The sequence below is a fragment of the Hemitrygon akajei genome, chromosome 23, assembly GCF_048418815.1.
Source record: "Hemitrygon akajei chromosome 23, sHemAka1.3, whole genome shotgun sequence".
NCBI lineage: Eukaryota > Metazoa > Chordata > Chondrichthyes > Myliobatiformes > Dasyatidae > Hemitrygon > Hemitrygon akajei.
Window position 1 is genome coordinate 20,356,798 of NC_133146.1, and position 19,528 is coordinate 20,376,325.

The following is a 19,528-nucleotide window of genomic DNA, read 5'->3' on the forward strand; positions in this document are numbered from 1 at the left end:
TGCATTCCCAAACCAAAAGCCATGGAGGAAGTTTGTCGTCTGCTGAGGGCTAGATCTGTGGCATTTAAGTCTGGTTATCCAGGTCTGTACAAGAAAACCAGGCAGAGGGCTATTTCAAGAGCTAAGAAACAATTCTGAGGAGGAATTGGATGCACGTCAACTCTGGCAGTGTTTGCAGGCCAATACGTCCTTCAAAGCAAAATCCAACATCATGAATGACAGTTATGCTTCACTACCAGCTAAGCTCAATGCCTTCTATGCCTGTTTAGAAAGGGGGAATATAACTACAGCTGTGAAGATCCCTGCTGCGCTCAGTGGCCCTGGGATCTCTGTCTCGGAGGCCAATGTCAGGCTGTCTCTCAGGAGGGTGAACACTTGTGAGGCTATAGGCCCCAATGGAGTACCTGGTAAGGCTCTGAAAACTTGTGCCAACCAACTGGTGGGAGTATTCAAGGATATTTTCAATTTCTCATCTAGTAATGGGGAGGGGAGTAGGAGGGGCTACTGCACAGGACTGAAAAAAACTATAGAAAGTTGTAAAATTAGTCTGCTCTAACTTGTGTACTCGCCTCCATAGTATCCAAGATATCTTCAAGGAGCGGTACATCAAAAAGACGGCGTCCTTTATTCAAGGACCCCCATACCCAGGACATGCCCTTTTCTCGTTACCATTAGGAAGGAGGTACAAAAACATGAAGGCACACACTCAGCGCTTCAAGAACAGATTCTTCCCCTCTGCCTTCCGATTCCTAAATGGACATTGAACCCATGAACACTACCTCATTTTTTGCACTTTTTAATTTAGTTAATTAATTTATTCATTTAATTTATTTATATACATATATATACATACTGTAATTGATTTACATTTTTTGTTCTATGTTATCTATTGCATTGTACTGCACCACTAAGTTAACAAATTTCATGACATATGCCAGAGATATTAAACCTGCTTCTGATTTGGCCCAATCTCCTATGTTCTTTGCTTCTCCTCCCTCATGCTGTGCCCTCTCTTCATGTTTTAGCTTTGATGGACTTCATTAGAGGAAATAAGGCCTGTTCAATTAGTTTGTGTCCTGGAAATGTTGAGTTTCCAGAATCAGCAAACAATTCCAATTGATGCAGACTTGCATATTCTGAAATTAGATATTTGGTTTTGTTCTTCATTCTTGGTTGCTCATCATTGCCAATGGAAGCTCACTCTTTGGCCTCAGGCTTTTTTTTTTAAGCATGAGCTATTTAAAAGAAAAACAAATGATGTAATGCTTCAAATCTTTCATTTCAAGATGGTATTCACATAACTGAATTTATGAGCATTGTGTATGCTAACAATTCAAAATAATCAGAATTGCTGTAACTCAACAGCCAGTTCTTGAAATAAAACATCCGTTTCACAGACAAAAGCTGTGCTGTGATACGGGTTTGCATTTTATGTAAGTTGTATGTGGCCAAATACCATTGGTGCAGCATGGAATTTTGTATACGTACTTCCTTCTGCTCGGACTGCAATGTGTGCAATGCATTACACAGGATAAACTTTTGTACATTAAACTAAACCTTATTCTAGTACTGAAGAGCAAACACGAGGAAATCTGCAGATGCTGGAAATTCAAACAACATACACAAAATGCTGGTGGAACACAGCAGGCCAGGCAGCATCTATAAGGAGAAGCACTGTCGACGTTTCGGGCCGAAACCCTTCGTCAGGACTAACTGAAAGGAAAGATAGTAAGAGATTTGAAAGTAGTAGGGGGAGGGGGAAATGCGAAATGATAGGAGAAGACCGGAGGGGGTGGGATGAAGCTAAGAGCTGGAAATGTGATTGGCAAAAGTGATACAGAGCTGGAGAAGGGAAAGGATCATGGGACAGGAGGCCTCCGGAGAAAGAAAGGTGGTGGGGGGGAAGCACCAGAGGAAGATGGAGAACAGGCAAACAACTAAATATGTCAGGGATGGGGTAAGAAGGGGAGGAGGGGCATTAACGGAAGTTAGAGAAGTCAATGTTCATGCCATCAGGTTGGAGGCTGATGATAATGCTCAAATGTCTCCTAGCCAGTGTTTCTAAAGTTGCAACAGAACAATTCTTATATTGCATGAAAAAAATAAAAACACAAAATGCTGGCAGAACTCAGCAGGCCAGACAGCATCTATGGGAGGAGGTAGTGACAATGTTTCGGGCTGAAACCCCCATGCCTCAGTATAGGAAGACAAGCATGACCTGTGCCTTTTTCACCACCTTATGAACCTATGGATTTGGATCTCTGGGCCTCCCTATTTGTCAACATTCCTTAGTGCCATACTATTTATGTGTATGCCCTAACCTTATTTGGCTTTCCAAACTGCATCGCATCATGCTTGTTGGAGACTAAATTCCATGCTCACCTCAACTTTTCATCTGATCTGTATCCTGCCGCAGAAAGCCTTCCTCACTATCCATAGCGCCACTAATCTTTAGGACATCTGCAAACTTATTGATCATACATTCCCAACTTTGATCTCTGTGGTACACTCTTTACAAACTTCCAATCAGTAAAGTATTCTTTCACCACTACCCTCTGCATCCTAGCACCAAGCCAGCTTTGGATCCAATTAACTGCTGGTGGTAAGATGGCACCAGCAAACAGTTCACCTCATTACTCTCCATTCCTTTATTATCTAATTAATCAAGTTAGCGAGACACAATTAGACTTTCTAACTATTCCTGAATATTTCCTGTTTTCAATATCTTGAGAGTCCAAGCCCACAGATCCCTCAAAGTTGCTGTACAAGTTATAGGGTGGTTAAGAAGGCATATGGTATACTGTGGCATATCTAAGGTATGGCACATGCCCTGGGCGCCACTTGAAGGGTGGACACTACTGAGCAGTTTCTATTAGTCAGACAAGCCATCCTCGGTTAGTGAAAAAAGAATTTTCTTCAGATGTATGACCTGTCTTTGATTATCATGGGTAGAAGCACTAGGATGGCCTTATTTCAGAGCATTGTGTAAGAAGACCATGAAACATTTTTTCACGAAGAAGGAGGAAAGTGGAGCTGAAAGACTGAAGAGACGAAAGTTGGAGGCGGGGGAAGCCAAGAAGTCGAGCAAGTTCTTCATGCCCTTCTTTGAAAAGCCCGAAACAAGTAGTTTGACACGTTCCATGAAATCACCTGCACCTGCTACAAGTTTGTTAGAATCCGAAGGTGGATCAAGTACAAATGCGTCACAAGCCGAGGAGGAAGTCAAGTCAGATAAAGCCGAATATGACGAGATTAAGAGTGAGGCTGCCACAGAGAATGTGGACGTGACAGGAGGGGAAGACGATGGTGGTGGTGGTGATATTGAGTTTATTGATGAGATTTTACCTGATGAGATTGAACCTGACAACACTGAACCTAGTGAACGGGATGGTATCAAAGAGCCTCGAACTGTCATACCGGAAGTGATCAAACAGCACAACATTGAACTTCTGAAGTTTGACAAGGATAATGGAAAAGCAATTCTGCCTTGCGCGTTGAGAACAGAAATAATAAAGCTGGGTTCAAAGAATTTCCAGAACAGTGAAGGGCCTTTCCTACCAACAAATAACTGCTCAATGAACAAAACTTGGTTCAAGAGGAAGTTGGTAAATGGTCATGGTGAGGAAGTGACTTGCTCATGGCTAGTCTATTCCCCTTCTAAAAAATCTGCATTTTGTATCTGTTGTCTTCTCTATTCCCAGTCAGACCATCAATCTTCATTGGAGCAGGAAAGTGGATTCAACCAGTGGAAAGCACCTGAAAGGTTTAGTGTTCATGAAAATGCCAAGAATCATCAGGAATGCTTCACACAGTGGAAAGAAATTTAGCGGGAAACAGAGGAGTTATTGATACGGTATTTCAGTCACAGATTGAGAAGGAAAAGCAGAAGTGGTGTGATATCTTGATGAGAATCCTTCACCGCATAAAATTTGCGACTCAGAACCTGGCTTTGCGAGGACACCGGGAGTCACTTCAACTAGATAATGACTCCAATGTGGGAAATTTCCTTGGCTTATTGTAGCGGTCACCAACCAGTTGATCGCGATTGACCAGTTGATCTTTGAGACTTTCCCAGTAGATCACGAAAAAAATGAAAAATAAATACACAAATACATTATGCCTGATAAACCTTTTGATGCAAATATGTAGTAACTTCTACTTTGTAAAAGGGCCACTCGACAACTTCATGCCCAAAAGGAACAACTTTATCTAGGATGGTAAAACAATATTTACATACAGAGGTTTTCACTAATGTACACTGGGCAGAAAAGACTGGAAGGAAAACCCTGTAACCCTGGAAACAATCTCTCTTTACAAACAGCTTTACCATGATCCTTATTGGTATTAACTTATCTTTATAATGCTCACATTACAACACTTCTCCGCCTTTAAGTTCCAACATTCCCCAAATGTAAAGAAATGGGAAACAAAAACAGTGATGTCATTAGCTTGTACTATACTAGTATAATATACTAGTGTCTTATACTTATACTAGTGTCTCAGTAACAGTTTACCAATACCAGGAAAGTTGAGGAGCTGAAATCGGGGTTGAAGGCTCAGAGAACATGGATCGACAAATGTTAAAGGACTTGTCACTCTGTGAATATTTTTCACAACAGTTTGTTGAATCCCTGGATGTAATGCAAACAGCTCAGTTTATTGTATTTGTCAGGATGGCTTTCCAGGATTTTACAACAAGGAGGACTTCCTCACTCTTTTGCACTTAAAGGAGAGAACAAGAGGTGAGGATATTTACGATGAGTTTTTTTTAAAATGTCCATGAAAATGACATTCCCATTCATAAACTGATGGCAATCACTACTGTTGAGGCCCCAGCAATGCGCTGTGTGCTTGTTGGTTTTATAGCACTGTGCCATAATGACCCTGATTTTCCCGACTTTCTGAATTATCACCGTGTGATTCATCAGCAGGCCTTGGCTGGGAAGGTCATAGTCTTTTCTCATGTAATGACACTGGTGGTCAAACTGATAAACTTGCTTTGAGCAAAAGTGCTTCAGCACCACTTATTCAGGGCATTATTGGATGAGCTCAATGCTGCTATGGCCTGTTTGATATGCTAGTTACAGTGTTTTCTTGGTTGAATTAATTTGAAAGTTGACAAAAGCATTTTATGTAATAAAAATACAATTAGCCCAAATAAAAGGCCTCAAGTTGGAAGTACAATCTGAGCTATTTTTTCTCTAAACGATGCAGTAGGTCAATCTTGCCTTTCAGTAAGACCAAGGTAGGGGATCTTGGGCTTAAAAAGGTTGGTGACCACTAGCTTACTGAAACTACTGGCCATTTGACCCTATCATAAAAGAACACCTCACTCATTTGGAAAGTCATCCTGGATCCACGTCTTATCTTTCACTGAGTGTCCAGAATGAATTCATCCACATGATGGCATCCACTGTTCGCCAGAGTTTACTGAGAAGCATTCGTAAAGCCAAGTACTATGGTCTCATGTTCGACTTGACTCCTGATCAGGCACACCGTGAGCAGATGTCAGAAGTAGTGAGGTATGTGGAAGTTGATTTTGAGAGGAAAACAGTCCGTGTTAGAGAGTCCTTCCTTGGTTTTATCCAGATAAGCCAGAAGGATGCTGAGAGCTTGATTGAAGACATCTCGAAACAGCTAGAGAAGGACGAAATGGAGCTACAAGGTTGTCGGTCACAGTGCTATGACAATGCAGCTGTGCTGGCTGGACACAGAAGTGGTTCATCAAAGAATAAGTGAGAAAAACAACCTGGCAGTGATTGTGAATTGCAACAATCACTCACTCATCTTGGTGGGTGTACATGCAGCCAAACAGAATACAATGATGGTCATGTTTTTTGGAACCATCAAAGATCTCTACATGTTTTTCTCTCATTCAACACAGTGCTGGGAAAAACTCAAAAACGCCATGCCTGTGGTTGTTAAGTCGGAGTCTGAAATCAGGTGGAGTGCAAGGACAGAAGTAGTGAAGACCATCAATAAGTACCTTGAGGAGATACTTCAAGTTCTCCAGGACATGATAGACAATGAAAATGAGACCAGTGAACAAGAAGTGACACAAGGCAGCTGTACAACTGCATGTTGAGTTACAATTTTATGATTTTGCTAGGATTTTGGAACAAAGTACTCATTCGCATTGACCGTATTCAAAGGAGGCTACAGGATCCTAGTATGAACTTCCACGATGCTGCCCTGGATTTGAAAGCCCTCCAAGATCATTTTTATGATGAAAGAGAAGTGTTGGTCAAGTGAGTCACTTGAAGAAGGAGGTGGTCTCTGCCAAGAATGGAATATTGAAGTTGAAAGACGTCAGAGACGAAAGCAACGAATGGCTGATGAGAACTCGAGAGACACTGGGTTAACAGGTAAGGAGGAAATGGAAAGAGTCACGAAGGGAACACTCAACCGTCTTCACAGAGAAATGGATGAAAGGTTTGCTCGTTTGCACAACACTGATGCCAAGTTTGGGTTCCTTTTCTATGTGGAGGGATGGTGTTATATAGCACTGACAGTAACGACCTAAAGAAGAAGTGCAAAAATTTGGGCGAATTGTACAGCTCTGATGTTGATGGATAGCAGGCTATATGAAGAAATTTTGGATTGCAGAATGTTGCTATCAAGGCAGGTCAACATGAAAATATCAAGACCTGAAGAGCTTCTTGAATTTATTGTTCAGTATGGAGATGAGAGCATCTTCCCTGATCTTCGCATTGCTATTCAGATAACGTTAACCATGGCAGTTTCTATCGCCAGCTGTGAGAGATCATTCAGCAAGTTAAAACTAATACTTCCGTATTTGAGAGCCTCCTTGGGTCAAGGCAAACTCTGTGATCTTGCTCTGCTGAGTGTAGAAAGATAAGAATCTGAAAAAACTGACTTTGATCACATCATAGACCAATTTGTATCAGTGAAAGCAAGGAAGGTGCAGTTATAATTTTCATGAAGTGCCATAATTTGTTAATTATAAAATTAACAAACTTGTTTTTTTGAGCTAATATTATGGTAGAGTTATCTAAAAGGTGGGTGTCAGATGTTTGGACAGGGGCGCAATTTCAGTGTTTGCCATAGGCACTATTTTCCGTAGATACGTTGCTGATGGTATATTGTCCTTCATAAGTTGCAGTTTTGAATTCAGAAGCCACAAAACAATATTGCAACTCTATAAGACCCTGATTAGACCACTGGTGAAATAATTATGTCCAGTTCTGTTTGCCTCATTATAGGAAGGATGTGGAAGCTATAAGTAGATTGCAGAGATTTACCAGGATGCTGCATCAACTTTCCTGGTAACCTCCTCAGAAAACACTATAAGATTGGTTAGGCATGATCTATCACTCACAAAGCCATGTTGACTATTCCTTATCAGGTCTTGCCTATCCATATACTTATGTATCCTATTCCTGAGAATACTTCCCAGTAATTTACACACTCCTGACATCAGGCTCACCAGCCTATTATCTCCCACCTTAGAGCCTTTCTTGAGCAATGGAACAAAGTTAGCTATACTTCAATCAATCCTTTGGCATCCCATCTGAAGCTAAGGATATTTTAAATACCTCTGTCAGGACCCCAGATTTTCTTCACGAGCCTCCCACAAGGTCCAAGGGGACACCTTGTCAGGCCCCAGAGATTTATACACCCTAATTTGCCCCAGGTGTCTCCTCATTTATAATCTGAGTCTCACTGATGGCACAGAAGTGTCTGTCTGTTCATTTTACTAACAAATCCCTTTTGCTGGTGGTGGGATAGACTTTTTCCTCCATAGTCATGCATCTAATGTAATCATGGTGCCTGAAACTTGTAACTCGTGGTAAGATGGCACCAGCAAACAGTTCATGAAACTATTTCTTTTATTACTTCCCTCAAAAACGATTCTACTATTAAGTTGTATGCGATTGAAGCCTGTGATTTACATTTTGATGATGTATTTATATGCCAATTGAGTGATCTGGTGCTTGGCTGTCTCCAAGGGAGTTCAGTGAGGTTGAGAGCAGTGTGTGTAGCCTGGTGGTGGGGTGTAAGCCCATGATTGACTCCATTGCCTCTCTCCGATTGACGTGTCAGGCAAGGTTGAAGAGTGTGGGTGGGTGTTCAGCATTAGACTGGTCTTCCGCTCCTTCTCACTAACTGCTGTCAGAGGAAAATGCAGAAGTCTTGCATTCCCATTCTACAAGGATTGATCGGAGTGGCTTATGGCTGTGGATTCATTTGAGGGTCTTCAGGTTCATGTTGCATGCGTTTCTGGATTCTGGTTACTCTTGTTTTGCTGGTTTTGAGCAGTTTGATTGGGGTGATCGAAGTGGACTGGGGTACTTTGGCAAACACTGGCACTGCGGCTTGCAGTTGGCTAGTGACAAGGCACTGAATTGAACTAAGCTGAATAGTCCTGGACTCCTTGTTTGATGATACTTATTCACTTTTTACTGTTTGCACAATTTTTTCTTTTATTTCAAGTGTTGCATGTTTGATGTTTTCTTTGAACAGGTTCCATGATATTTCTTTGTTTCATGGCTGCCCGAGGGAGGATGAATCTCAGAATTGTATTCTATATGCGTAGTGTACTTTGATAATAAATGTGCTTAGCTGCTGTTGTTGCTTTCCTCTTTGAGGCTAGTTGCTTCTCCCACACCCTATAAACACTTGTTTGAGAAGGGAATGATTAGAGGGGGTTCCTGCACTACCCAACTGCACTTAATGCCCTTCTTGGCAGTCACCAATGTGCAGTGTGAGCAATTCACTAAGTGTACTATATATCACATTTTATACATTACAACTGCTGCATAGCAAGTACAACCACAGTTCTAGCTGTTCTATATGGCTTGTTAAGCACTGTTGCTTGTCATACAGTAGGTATAGTTAGCTGGGACATTGGAACTGTCCCTGATGGCCCACATCCTACAGAATGAGCGTATCATTGCCCCAGCTTTCATATACTTTATCCCCAGTCTCTTCCTCCAGGAAAGAGAAGAAAATAAATCTTCACCTTGTCACTGCTCACTAAAGTCTGTACTTCATCCTCAGCAATTCTCAAAACGTATGTTTCCAACATGGCAGCTCACCCTGTACTTGTCGCTCCAGTTATACCTCAGTCACAATAATTATGCATATGCTGCCAATCTTGATGTCACCCTTAGACCTTAACTACCTCCACCCTTTCTAGTGCTCCTTTTATACCTTGCTCTCAAACATACTGCAGGTGCTAATGGTCTCAGTGCTGCCCTAGGCCTAAATTCTGCTCCACCTTTCCTGGCCCTCTTTTTGTACCTAATTCTCAAGTCCATATCTAATGATACTCATTGAAATGGCAACCTCTCCCATATTGTTTGGAAATTTGTCTTAGGACCCTAAAATTCCATTGCAATGTGATTGTTCCACACCCCAATCAATACTTATTGAATTGAGGCTATCTTGCTTGCAGATCAGTAGGAATTTAAATTCCTATTGAGTTCAAGGGATAGACATAAGTATTAAAAAGAAGTAAGTTATACCTAGTGGTTTGATTGCTGTTTGAATATTATTTTGTTTTGTTATTGACTTATATAGCCTATTTGGGGATATCATTTTTGGGTCTGTTCTTTTCTTCTTGGGCCCTTAGCTCCCAGTGCAGTATAGGCTATCAATGACATCCTGCTTCCATCATTCTGAGCCAGTTTCTCAAGCTTCTTCTCACAAAGTCGATGGTGTGTTTGGAGTCCAACAATATTTCTGTAATCCAGTGCACAAGGGATTGGCCAATACAGCTTCACCAGAGCCCTGTTGGCCAGCCTTGGCCTTACCCATTTATTCCTCCCATGACAGGGACATTGAGTTGGACTTCGAGAGGTTCTGTTTTTTAGATATTTTAATTTTAGGACAGAATGTATGGGATGTATTAAAGTGGTCTCTATAATTAGAGGGTTTTTTTTAAAAAAAGCAAAATAAACCAAGGCATTTTACATTAAATTACAAATAGATGGACAGTTTAGATGACTTCAATAAAGAAAAACTATTCTTCTGAAGACTGATAAAGGGAACTGCCAGGGGTATACAAAATTATGAAGGACATAAATGTTGTTGATACTGAGAAACCTTTCCCTTTAGCAGCATTGCCTTTACTTTAATCAGACATCAAGTGTTAAAGTAAGGAGTATGAGACTTAGAGTAGTTTGAAGGAAATATCTTTCTCCCAGAAGGTAATTGAAATCTGGAACACACTTATTGAGGAGGTGATGAAGAAAGATACTCCTGGAACATTTCAGAAGTGTTTAGATGAGCACTTGAAATTCCAAAGCATAGAAAACATTGGGCTATGAGTCCTGGAAATTGATGGCCATCGTGGTGGGCTAAAGGGTCTTTTGATAATTTTAAATCAATTTCAAACTATCAGCAAAGGAGTCATGGATATTTTGCACAGTATTCTACAACATGAAAAAACTGAAATGGTAGAAGAATTGTTCAGAATTTTTTTTTTAAAAAAACGAACTGGGTAAGTACAACGAAATTCTGAATTGTTCATTTAAAAGGATGGCAGAAATGGAATTAATTGGATACTATTATAGGAAGCCAGCACAAATGCAATGGGCAGAATGGCTTCTTCTGCATTGTGAAACCATCCAATTATTCAATTCCATTACTTTATTCAAAAGATCACCCAGTCAAAACTTAACCTGAAAAAAATGAGGAAGAAGCTTGATGCACTTTTCTTGACAACAGAGCTCAGCAGCACTGCAGCAACTATTTCTGTATTTTTCATGTCTGTTAGAGTTTGAAATCCCTTGCACTAACTTTGCTTTAATGTATATTTATGATAGAGGAAAAATATATCACTGTGCAACCATATGTCAACCAAGGCAAAGATGAGATTGGCTTTGAAAAAGGCGTCATGGTGGAGGTCATACAGCGGAACCTTGAAGGCTGGTGGTTCATCAGGTGGGCTTTATTTCAAAGATAATTTGGAAAATTAATAGCATTCATGTTTTGCTGTTAATGTCTGTTTACTTTACAGTCCAGAGAAATTTACATTGTGATTGTACAATTATAATTAAAGTTTGCTTAGTGGTTAAAACTTTTCAATGGCGGGACTTACAAAGCAAAAGAACAATATTGATCTCTATAGCTTTTACCATCTTGTGTCATTCATTTTTGTATTTTTTAAACCAGTATTCTGATGTTGAGTTTCCACTCTCAGGTCTGTAGTCTTTGCTCTGTGTAAACAACCTTCGTTGAGAGAGAAGTAATGGGTGCATAGTGAGCAGCAAAATATCTAGGGTGTACTTAATTTCCATCCTGTTTTACTGCCTGTTGATATTTGCAGATGAGGCATCTAAGAATATAGGGGATGGAATCAGAATCAGACTTATTATCACTGATATATGTCATGAAATTTGTTGTTTAGTGGCAACTGTGTGTGTGTGTATCTCTATGAAACCCCCTGGTTTCCTTGGCTGCACAAGTCTCGGGAAAACACTCTGTGGTCCCACCAAACTCATGGGATTGAGACAGCTCTCCAGCCCCAAACCCCAGATTGTGTGGATGCTGTGTAATTTGCTACCCTGTTACAAATTAGTGCCACGAAATAACAGACAGTACACTGCATACAATTAAAGCAATTATGTTTAAGAATCTTAACTAAAGGGTTAGTAAAGAAAGACAAAAAGAGAAGGGCCCATTTTAATTCAACAGTCAATAATGCACAAGTTGGAGCTCATCTTGAACTTCTCTGTCACTCACGTGCTGGGCCCTCAGTCAGCGTGAAAGCACACGCCACCTTCCGAATGTCACTCTCAATCCATCTCAAACAAATGACACTCCCTATGTCATATCCTATGACCGGTTCTCCCCAGCATCTTCTCTCTTCATTTCCTGCCAAATCAAAAAAAAACTCCCAAGACCAGCCTTAGTGTCCCTCACCAAGAAAACCTTCCACTAATTGGATGGCACACATTCCACAACATCACTTATCTTCATCAATAACCCAAACAGGCTGAAAGCAGAACAGACTACTCTTACAGAACTGTTAAGTGAAATACCTACAACATAACAGTAAAGATGTGAACCGGGGCAATACATATATATTAAAAAATTACGGTTAATTGAGACACATCTGGATCACTACACTTTGGCCCAATTAAACAGCTACCCCAATTAGCCTAAGTTTCAGGGAAATAGTTAAACAGGTGTATAAAAGACAAACTACCATTTAGCTGAGTAACAAATTGTGTTTAAAGGAACTACAGAACAAATTAGAACGCTAATACTATTACAGTAGTTCCTAATAGTTATTGATGGAGTATCATTCCGTATATGCTGCTGTTTTCTTTTGTAAATGAATAAAATTAGTGCAGGCACATAGTACAGATAAGGGACTGCCTTCATACAATGCTTTTGACAATTGCATCCTTCAAATCTTTATTTTCATTGTAACATCAAAGTTCAAAGTAAAATTTATTATCTGAGTACAAACATGTCACCACATGTAACCCTGAGATTCTTTTTTCTACAGGCAAATCTATAGAACGGTAACTGTAAACAGGATCTATAAACTGTAAACATCAGGAACTGTAAACAAACTGTGCCAATGCAGATAATAAATAAATAGCAATACACAACAAGCATGAAATAACAAGATAAAAGAGTTCTTAAATGAGTGTAGTTATCCCTTTTTATCAAGAGTCTGATGGTTGAGAGGTAATAACTGTTCTTGAACCAGGTGGTGTGAGTTCTGAGGCACTTGTACCTTCTATCTGATGGCAGCAGCAAGAAAAGAGCATGGCCTGGGTGGTGCTTTTCTATGACTAAGTTTCATGTAGATGTGTTCAGTGGTTAGGAGGGTTTTACCTGTGATGTACTGGGCTGAATCCACAATCTTTTGTAGGATTTTCCAGTCAAAGACTGAAGATGATTGGCAATACCTTCAAATTCTTCATGGTTCCTAACTTACTGAAGTAGTAAAATTATTTCATTGAATCCTTGAAACTGCAGTGAGCAAAATAGTTCTGTATTATCTTGTTGGTTATTTCTCACCAGTTATTGATGACAAAAATCATTGCTTTTTGAACACAAGCACACACAATTGACACTAATTAGAAACTGTTCAGCAGCAGTCTCCTGTCTCAATTAAGCAGCATAGTGTCCCAAATAAACAAAGGGAATCCCAGCTATTTTCACAGGTTTGTCCTTTGAGTTGTCTCAGATAAATGGCTGCCCCGATTAACTAATCGGTCAATTAACAGGAATCCACTGTTTAAGAGAACAGAAATAGTGAGGTTGTGTTCAGAGGTTCATGGATCATTCATGGCAAGGAGAAGATGCTGTTCCAAAAATGTTAAATGTACGTATTCAAGATCTTGTGCCTCTTTCGTGACGGTAGTAACAAGAAGGGGCATATCCTGCGTAGTGAGGGTTCTTAATGATTGATGCCACCTTTTAGAAGCATCACCTTTCGAAGATATCATCAATGTTGGGTAAGCTAGTGCTCATGAATAGAGCTGGCTGAGTTTACAGCCCTCTGCAGCTTTTTACAATCCTGTGCAGTGGTCCCTCCATACCAGACCATGATGCAACCAGTTAGAATGCCACTGATATGCCTTCTTCATAATTGCATCTGTATGTTGGGCCCAGGATAGATCTTCAGAGATGTTGATATGTAGAGAGAATAAAGCAATGGGCTAAACATGCATCCTTGAGTTGTGCCTGTGTTGATTGTCAGAGAGGAGGAAATGTTATTTCCAATCTGCACTGACTGGCTCCTGATGAGGAAGTCAAGGATTCAGTTGCAGAGGGAGATATGGAGACCCAAGTTTCAAAGTTCATTGATTAGTACTGAAGGGATGATGGTCATTGAGTCATAAAACCCTATAGCACAGAAACAGGCCCTTAGGCCTAAATAGTCCATGAAGGAGTATTAATCTGACTAGTCCCATCGACCTACATCAAGACCATAGCCTCCATACCTCTCCTAATTTCTCTCAAATGTTAAAATTGAACCTGCATTCACCCCTTCTGCTGCAGCTCGTTCCACGCTATCACCACCCTCTGAGTGAAAACATTCCCTCTCATGTTCCCTTTACATCTTTCATGTTTCACTCTTAACCCATGATCTCTAATTCTAGTCTGATCCAACCTCAGTGGAAGAAGTTTGGTTTCATTTACCCTGTCTATACCCCTTATAATTTTGTATACCTCTATCAAGTCTCCCTTCATCCTTCTACACTCTAGAGAATAAAGTTCTAACCTATTCAACTTTTCCCTATAAATCAGATCCTCAAACCCTTGCAACATCCTTGTAACTTCTCTCTGCACTCTTTCAATTTTATTGATGTGGAATACTAAGCTGTAATCAATAAACAGCAGTCTTGCATGTGCATTGGTATTGTCCAAGGTCAAATAGAGAACCTATGAGATAGACCTATTGTGGCAGGAGGTGAATTGCAACATGTCCAGGTCCTTACTTGGGCATGAGTTAATTCTAGGCATGATCAACCTCTTAAAGCACTTCTTCACTGTAGTTATGAGCGCAACTGGGTGATAGTCATTGGGACTGCTCACCCTGCTCTTCTTGGGCACTGGTATGATTGATGCTGGTATGCTGACTGTCTATCTGTTTGACAGAATCATCATGAGGATTTATGAAAGAAAACTGGCATTTGACTAAGTACTGGATTTCCTTGAGAATGTGATGTGTGTATAGATAAGGGGGAGACCAGTGTATGTGGTTTATTTGGATTCTCAGAAGGGTTTCAATGTTGTCCCATGCACAGGTTGATAAACAAGATTAGAATATAAGAACATAAGATAAAGGGATAGAATTAGGCCATTTGGCCCATTAAATCTGTTCTGCCATTCTATCATGGCTGATCCATCATTCCTTTCAACCTCTTTCACTTGCACTCTCTGAGTAACCTTTGATGTCCTTACCAATCAAGAACCTATCAACCTATGCTTTAAATATATCCAATGACTGGGCCTTTACAGCTGTATGTGGCAGTGAATTCTGCAGATTCATGACTCTCTGGTGAAAGAAATTCCTCCTTATCTCTTTTCTAAAGGAATGTTGTTCTATTCTAAGGCTCTACCCTCTGGTCCTAGATTCCTCCACTATAGGAAACATCCTCTGCACGTTCCTTCTACATAGACCTATCAAAATTCAACAAGTTTCAGTGAAATTCCCCTCATTCTTGTAAATCCAGTGAGTACAGGCCCACAGCCATAAAATACCCCTCACACGTTAACCCTTTCGTTCCTGGCATCATTCTCATAAACCTCCTCTGGACCCTAACCAATGCCAGCACATCCTTTCTTGGATATGAGGCCAAAAACTACTCACAAGGCTCTTAAGCGTGGTCTGACCAATGCATTTTAAAGCCTCAACATTACCTCCATGCTTTTATATTCTAGTTCTTTCAAAACGAACATTAACATTGTATTTGCTTTCTTTACCACAATTCAACCTGCAAGTTAACCTTTAGGTAATCCTGCACAAAGACTCCGAAGTCCCTTTGCACCTCCATTTTTCAGAATTTTCTCCCTGTTTAGAAAATAGTTGCATGGCTTGTTCATTAAAAAGTGATTGCCTACATTCCTTTTTGAACTACTATTTTCTTTCTGGTAAAGGTGTTCATAAAACTGTTTAGAAAAGAAGTTCCATTATTTAAGCCCAGTGATGAAGCAATGACAATATGTCAACAATGACAGTTCTGTCTACTGAATAACGCACACAAATGCCTGAGGAACTCAGCAGGTCATGCAGCATCTAGAGGAAAAAATTGTCAATGTTTCAGACTGAGACCATGATGTGGTCTTGATGATGCCTCCTCTCTATAGACTATATTTCTCACTGCCTCCGTAAAGCAGTCCACATAATTAACACTCCTCCACTGACCCCAGGCATGATCTCTTCTCTCCCATGGGCAGAAGAAACAGATTGGGCTAAAGGACAGCTTCTATCCCGCTGCTATCAGACTCTTGAATGGACCTCTTCCTCACAATTTTCCTCATTTTGACCTTGCACTTAATTGTTTACCTGTACTGCACTTTCTCTATAGTTTTCATACTTTATTCTGCATTATTATCATTTTACTTTGTTGTCCCTCAATGCACTGTAATGATTTGATCTGTATGAAAAGTATGCAAATGTTTCAAGTGATTCAATTTAATATCAGAGAATGTACACAGTATACAACCTGAAATTCTTACTCTTCACAGACATCCACAAGACAAGAAACCCCATAAAATGGATCATTGAAACATCAAAAGCCTAAAGCCCCCCCCATGCACAAGCAGCAGCAGAAGCATAAACCCTTCCTTCCCCCCACTTGCACCTGCAGAAGCACTGACCCCCTACTCTCCCCTCACCATGCAAGCAACAGCAAAAGCCCCCCCAAAGACATCTTGATCCAGAGTCCATCAAAAACTAGTCCATAACCCAGTTCTTCAGTATCTCATTCAAGTTCTCTCTCACCAGCGAGGGGAAGAGAGGTCGCTTTCCTGCAACAACAGTATTTAAGATAATTAGTAGAAAGATTAGGGAGCACTGAGCGCAGGTTTTTTTTCATCTGAAGTGCGGTTGGAATCCAGATCTCTCTCTGCTGAAATGTAGTGAGGGTAGAAAACTTTTCACCTCGGTTCTGTCCCCAGTAAGGAGGATTTCTCAAGAGCCAACTATTTTCATTCCATTCCCCATTCCCATTTCAATATGTCAGTCCGATCCCTCCTCTACTGCCACAATATGGCCACTCTCTGGTTAGAGGAGAATGATTTCATACTCTTTATTGGGTTGGGGGTGTTGTTGATAGTGTGGAGGGTTGTCAGAGGTTACAGTGGGACATCGATAGGCTGCAAAACTGGGCTGAGAAGTGGCAGATGGAGTTCAACCCAGATAAGTGTGAGGTGCTTTATTTTGCTAGGTCAAGTATGATGGCAGAATATAGTATTAATGGGAAGACTGTTGGCAGTGTGAAGGATCAGAGGGATCTTGGGGTCCAAGTCCATAGGACACTCAAAACTGCTGCTCTGTAGTTAAGAAGGCATATGGTGCATTGGCCTTCATCAACCCTGGGATTGAGTTTAAGAGCCAAGAGGTAATATTACAGCTATATAGGACCCTGGTCAGACCCTACTTGGAGTACAGGGCTCAGTTCTGGTCATCTCACTACAGGAAGGATGTGGAAACTATAGAAAGGGTGCAGAGGAGATTTACAAGGATGTTGCCTGGATTGGGAGACATGCCTTATGAGAATAAATTGAGTGAACTTGGCCTTTTCACTTTGAGCGGTGGAGGATGAGAGGTGACCTGATAGAGGTGTATAAGATGATGAGAAGCATTGATCGTGTGGATAGTCAGAGGCTATTTCCCAGGGCAAAAATAGCTAGCACAAGAGGGCACAGTTTTAATGTGCTAGGAAGTAAGTACAGAGGGGATGTCAGGGGTAAGTTTTTTACGCAGAGAGTGGTGACTGCATGGAATGGGCTGCCGGCGACAGTAGTGGAGGTGGATACGCTAGGATCTTTTAAGAGACTCCTGGAGTACATGGAGCTTAGAAAAATAGAGGGCTATGGGTAACCCTAGGTAATTTCTAAAGTAAATGCATGTTTGGCACAGCATTGTGGGCCAAAGGGCTTGTATTGTGCTGTAGGTTTTCTATGTTTATGTCTATGTATATGACTACCTGGGTAGCTCCAACTTCCAGTAATTACTCCCTCCCTCCTCCCCCTTCTCTCCCTTTGCATTCCTGATCGTGGCTCCCCTGTTACCCTTCACCTCACCTGCCTCTGGTGTGTGCTGTCCTTTTCTTTCTCCCCTGGTCCACTCTCCTATCCAATCTAATTTGTTCTTCAGCCTTTTACCTTTTCCACCTACCTCCTCTCAATTACTTAATTCATCCTCACCTCCCCAACCCACCTACCATCCGCTTCACTTGTATTTCTTTCCCTTCACCCAAATGTCTTATTCTCACCTCTTCCTTTCCAGTCCAGATGAAAGGTCTCAGCCTGAAAACTGACTCTATATTCTTCTCCATAGGTGCTGCTTGACCTGCTGAGTTCCTCCAGCATTTTGTGGTCAAGATGGCACCAAGCTGAAATGTCATTTGAAGTTGGGCTTAGAGTTGTTGTTTTTTCAGGTTTGGAGAGATGGGTTTGGATACAGTGTGAGGAATTGAGTGTTAGATTGGAGTTCAGGAACGGGGATGAGGGAGATTCAGAGATCATAGGCAGTAAATGAAGAATCGGGCAGGAGTCAGTGTGCAGAGTCCAGATTGGAGTGCTTCACAATTGAAGATCAGCTATCCCAGAGTTGGCAGGCACTGAGGAGACCAATGATCCCCAGGTTAGTGAGTCCCAGGTCAGAAGTCTGTATGATGGGAATCATGAGGGCCGGTAACCCTCTCCCCCAGGTTACTGAGTTCTGTACGGGTCTGAAACCCATGATCGGCAAATCTTGAGGTCAATACATAGAGGTCAGCAAAGTCCAGAAATCGGTAAGTCCGGAGGTAGAAGCCTGAAGGTGAAGCACCTGGGTTGGTTTTCAGAGATCAGAGGCCTGTTGTTTGTGAGTCCAGGCCAGGGACTGGAGGTTGAAGACCCATTGTCATAGTCACGGAGCACTACAGCATAGAAATAAGCCCTTCAGCCCATCTCATCCACAACAAACTATTACTCTGCTAGAATGATGCTTGCGAGTCTTAGAGTCCAGGGCCAAGGTTTGGAGGCCCGAAGCAAATTGTCCTTACATTGGAGGCCTGTCTGTGTGTGAGTAGGAGGGGTGAGAAAGGAGCTTGTTTTGCTGTTGTTGCAGCTGCTTCTGTTGTTCTGCTGAACACTGAGGGCATGCTGTGTTGGTGCTGGAATGTATGGCAATATTTGTGGGCTGCTCCTGCCACATTCTGAGGTGTGTTGGTTTTTAACGCAAATTTCACTGTATGTTTTGATGTGATATATAAATCTGAAGAGCCATAACCTGATCTCATGTTTACTGCATGGGTTGGCATAGGAACAAAGTAAATAACTCTGTTTTAGTTGGCGTGACTGATGGGTTAAACGGCTTTCTTTTCTGCTGTAAATTACTCTGGTTCAAAAATTTGCTTTGGAAAATTCTACCAGAATTCAAAAGTTAGAGATGTGAAGGCAGGTTTTGCAAGTTTTCAGTCTGTTACATATATTGAAAATTCTGCCTCGTCGCAACCTGTGACAGAAAATCTAGCAATAATCATTTGGTGGGGCCAGTTTTCTGGTAACTGTACAGGCATAGCCAGTTGTGATTTACTTCTGTTCTGTGGACTTTACTATTAGTACAATAATATGGAGTGAGGTAGTTGGAGTCCCTTGATATCTATATATATTCAATGGCCAAATCACACTGCCTTTTGGTGGAACTCATCCAACTCTCCCAGAATGCTTCTGTCAGCAGATTCCCTCATTTCCTGTCTCTCTTTCACAGTCATTCCCCACTGGAGTAATTCCAGAATTTCAGAGCTGGAAAGCAGATGGCAGGAAGTGGCTCTCAGACATGAAGACATTTTGCTCCACTTAGTTGTCTGTTTCTTGCCTGCAT

General features: G+C 41.2%; 1 protein-coding gene across 8 annotated transcripts in view; it reads left to right on the forward strand.

Annotated features, from left to right (window-relative positions):
• The window catches only part of sh3pxd2aa (SH3 and PX domains 2Aa), a 266,480-nt gene that overhangs the window by 211,334 nt on the left and 35,618 nt on the right, over nucleotides 1-19,528 (forward strand). For all 8 annotated transcript variants that reach the window (XM_073027125.1, XM_073027126.1, XM_073027127.1 and 5 more), the window contains one exon: nucleotides 10,791-10,908. In XM_073027125.1, coding sequence (XP_072883226.1) covers nucleotides 10,791-10,908 — 118 coding nt within the window. The remainder of the gene's footprint in view (nucleotides 1-10,790; nucleotides 10,909-19,528) is intronic.